The 2022-nt window shown below is 33.0% G+C and overlaps 1 protein-coding gene across 1 annotated transcript; it reads left to right on the top strand.

Annotated features, from left to right (window-relative positions):
- The first annotated feature begins 915 nt into the window (after nucleotides 1-915).
- LOC101510999 (F-box protein CPR1-like) lies at nucleotides 916-1590 on the top strand. Its single transcript, XM_012719672.3, has one exon. The coding sequence runs from the start codon at nucleotides 916-918 to the stop codon at nucleotides 1588-1590; it is 675 nt and encodes a 224-aa protein (XP_012575126.1).
- Nucleotides 1591-2022: the final 432 nt, after the last annotated feature.

The following is a 2022-nucleotide window of genomic DNA, read 5'->3' as shown; positions in this document are numbered from 1 at the left end:
AAATTTAATACTTTAATATTAAATGTAGATGTTCTTTATAGATATAAATTAATAAATTTGCGATTTTCTTTCTATAAATTCTATTTTTGCTTAAATAGTAAAATGCAATTTTTTTTTTGTTTACATATAAAATGAAATATTTATTCGAGGGAGTAGTATACAATTTCAAATAGAATTTAAAATATAAAACTGTTTGGCATAAATAATTCATTCTCTCTCAAACCTCCTCTAACCTTTTTTCATCCATCAACCGATTACACGGTACACACTCTAACATTCATCCATTGCTTCGATCAATAGTTAATGCTCTTTGCAATCAATTTATTTCAACATCATGTGTTTTTATTACTTGATTTAATTTTTTTTTCTTGCAATACTTCCTATAGGTTTAACTATTACTTGGAGATGGAGAAATTTGTTGCTGCCACAAATGTAAAGGTTAGCAACCATATACCCGATGATCTTGCCTTCTTTATTTTGTCTAAATTGTCTATAAAATCTTTGTACCGATTTGGATGTGTACGCAAAGCTTGGACTCTCTTGTTTGAAAACCCTCAATTTATGATAATGTATCGCAACTATTTCCTTTATAATAACCATTCCTATTACGATGGTGCTTCTATCCTCCTGAATCATTGTCTAGTTCCTTCGGGTGAACCGAATGAACTACTTCACTCTACGTTGTATTTACTTTCTGGTGACAGGTTTGAGAATAGGGTCAAATTAGATTGGCCACCTCCATTTCACGAGGATGACAGTTATATTGATATTTTGAGTTATGTTTGTGTTAACGGGACTCTTTGTCTCAAACAAGGGAGCAACCCGTACGCAAAATGTGTACTTTAGAACCCTACTACAGATGAATTCAAGGTCATTCCACCTAGCCTTTTTGAGTATGTACCTTATCATGACACTATGAAGACCTTTCATGGTTTTGGTTATGACCATGTTAGAGATGACTATAAAGTGATTCGACAATTAGATTTCTTTGTTGATTCCCAAGCAAATGTGCCATGTGAAGCAGATGTAGGTTTCGCCCCAATGTGGGAGATATATAGTCTAAGAAGTAACTCTTGGAGGAAACTTGATGTTGACATGCCTTATTGTACTATGGATAATGGAGTGTACATGGATGCATTTTGTTATTGGTCGGGTGAAGATGATTACCATAGTCTTAGTAAGGTTGGGCCGTGTTTGGTATCATTTGACTTGTGCAATGAAGTGTTCCTTACAACACCTCTTCCCTCAAACATGGTTGACGATTTTGATATTTGGCGCATGGTGTTGTTAAATGGATCCATTGCTCTCATAATATATGATGAATCAACTACTTTTCACATAAGAATATTGGGTGAACTCGGTGTGAAGGAATCGTGGGCTAATGTCTTCATTGTCAAGCCATTACCTTGCGCTCAACATCTTATTGGAGTAGGAGAGAAAGGCGGTATATTCTTGAGAAAAAATGATGATGAACTAGTATGGTATGATATGAGTACTCAGACGATTGAGGAGCTTGGTGTTAAAATAAGCCGAGGTTATTGTAACATTGTAGTTTATAAGGACAACCTTCTCCCAATTGTAGGTTTATGACTTTGGTCAGTAGGAAATAATAATGAAAAAATGATTGAAGTCATATCCAAATTGATTTTATGTTGTATACAAATTGGTTTGCCAAGTTTAAGGCAAATCTCGAAACTATCTAATAATATCAATTTCACTTTATCAATTTTATTTTGTAGTTTACTCTTTCTATTTACAAACTAATCTAGTTTCCATTTTAATTGTAACAACAATCTTTTCCCTTTGCTTAATGGACTCTAATTCAATATGGAAATACCTAGTTTTGGGAAACATGATATTTTAACGAGCAACATATCTCTGTTTGACCTCATCATGTATGCCATCTTGTTCAATTTTGTGCTATATCATTTAAATAAATCAACTATCCGTATCTGATGCAATATTATTCTGTTTTCTTAAATAACTCACCTATTGGATTTAGAACACATATATCTATACTAT

This window comes from Cicer arietinum, unplaced genomic scaffold (assembly GCF_000331145.2).
Source record: "Cicer arietinum cultivar CDC Frontier isolate Library 1 unplaced genomic scaffold, Cicar.CDCFrontier_v2.0 Ca_scaffold_64_v2.0, whole genome shotgun sequence".
NCBI lineage: Eukaryota > Viridiplantae > Streptophyta > Magnoliopsida > Fabales > Fabaceae > Cicer > Cicer arietinum.
This window is presented reverse-complemented; position numbering and strand designations above follow the sequence as displayed.

Excerpts from the sequence above, each read along its gene's own strand:
- LOC101510999 (XM_012719672.3), top strand. The coding sequence starts at position 916 with ATGAAGACCTTTCATGGTTTTGGTTATGACCATGTTAGAGATGACTAT.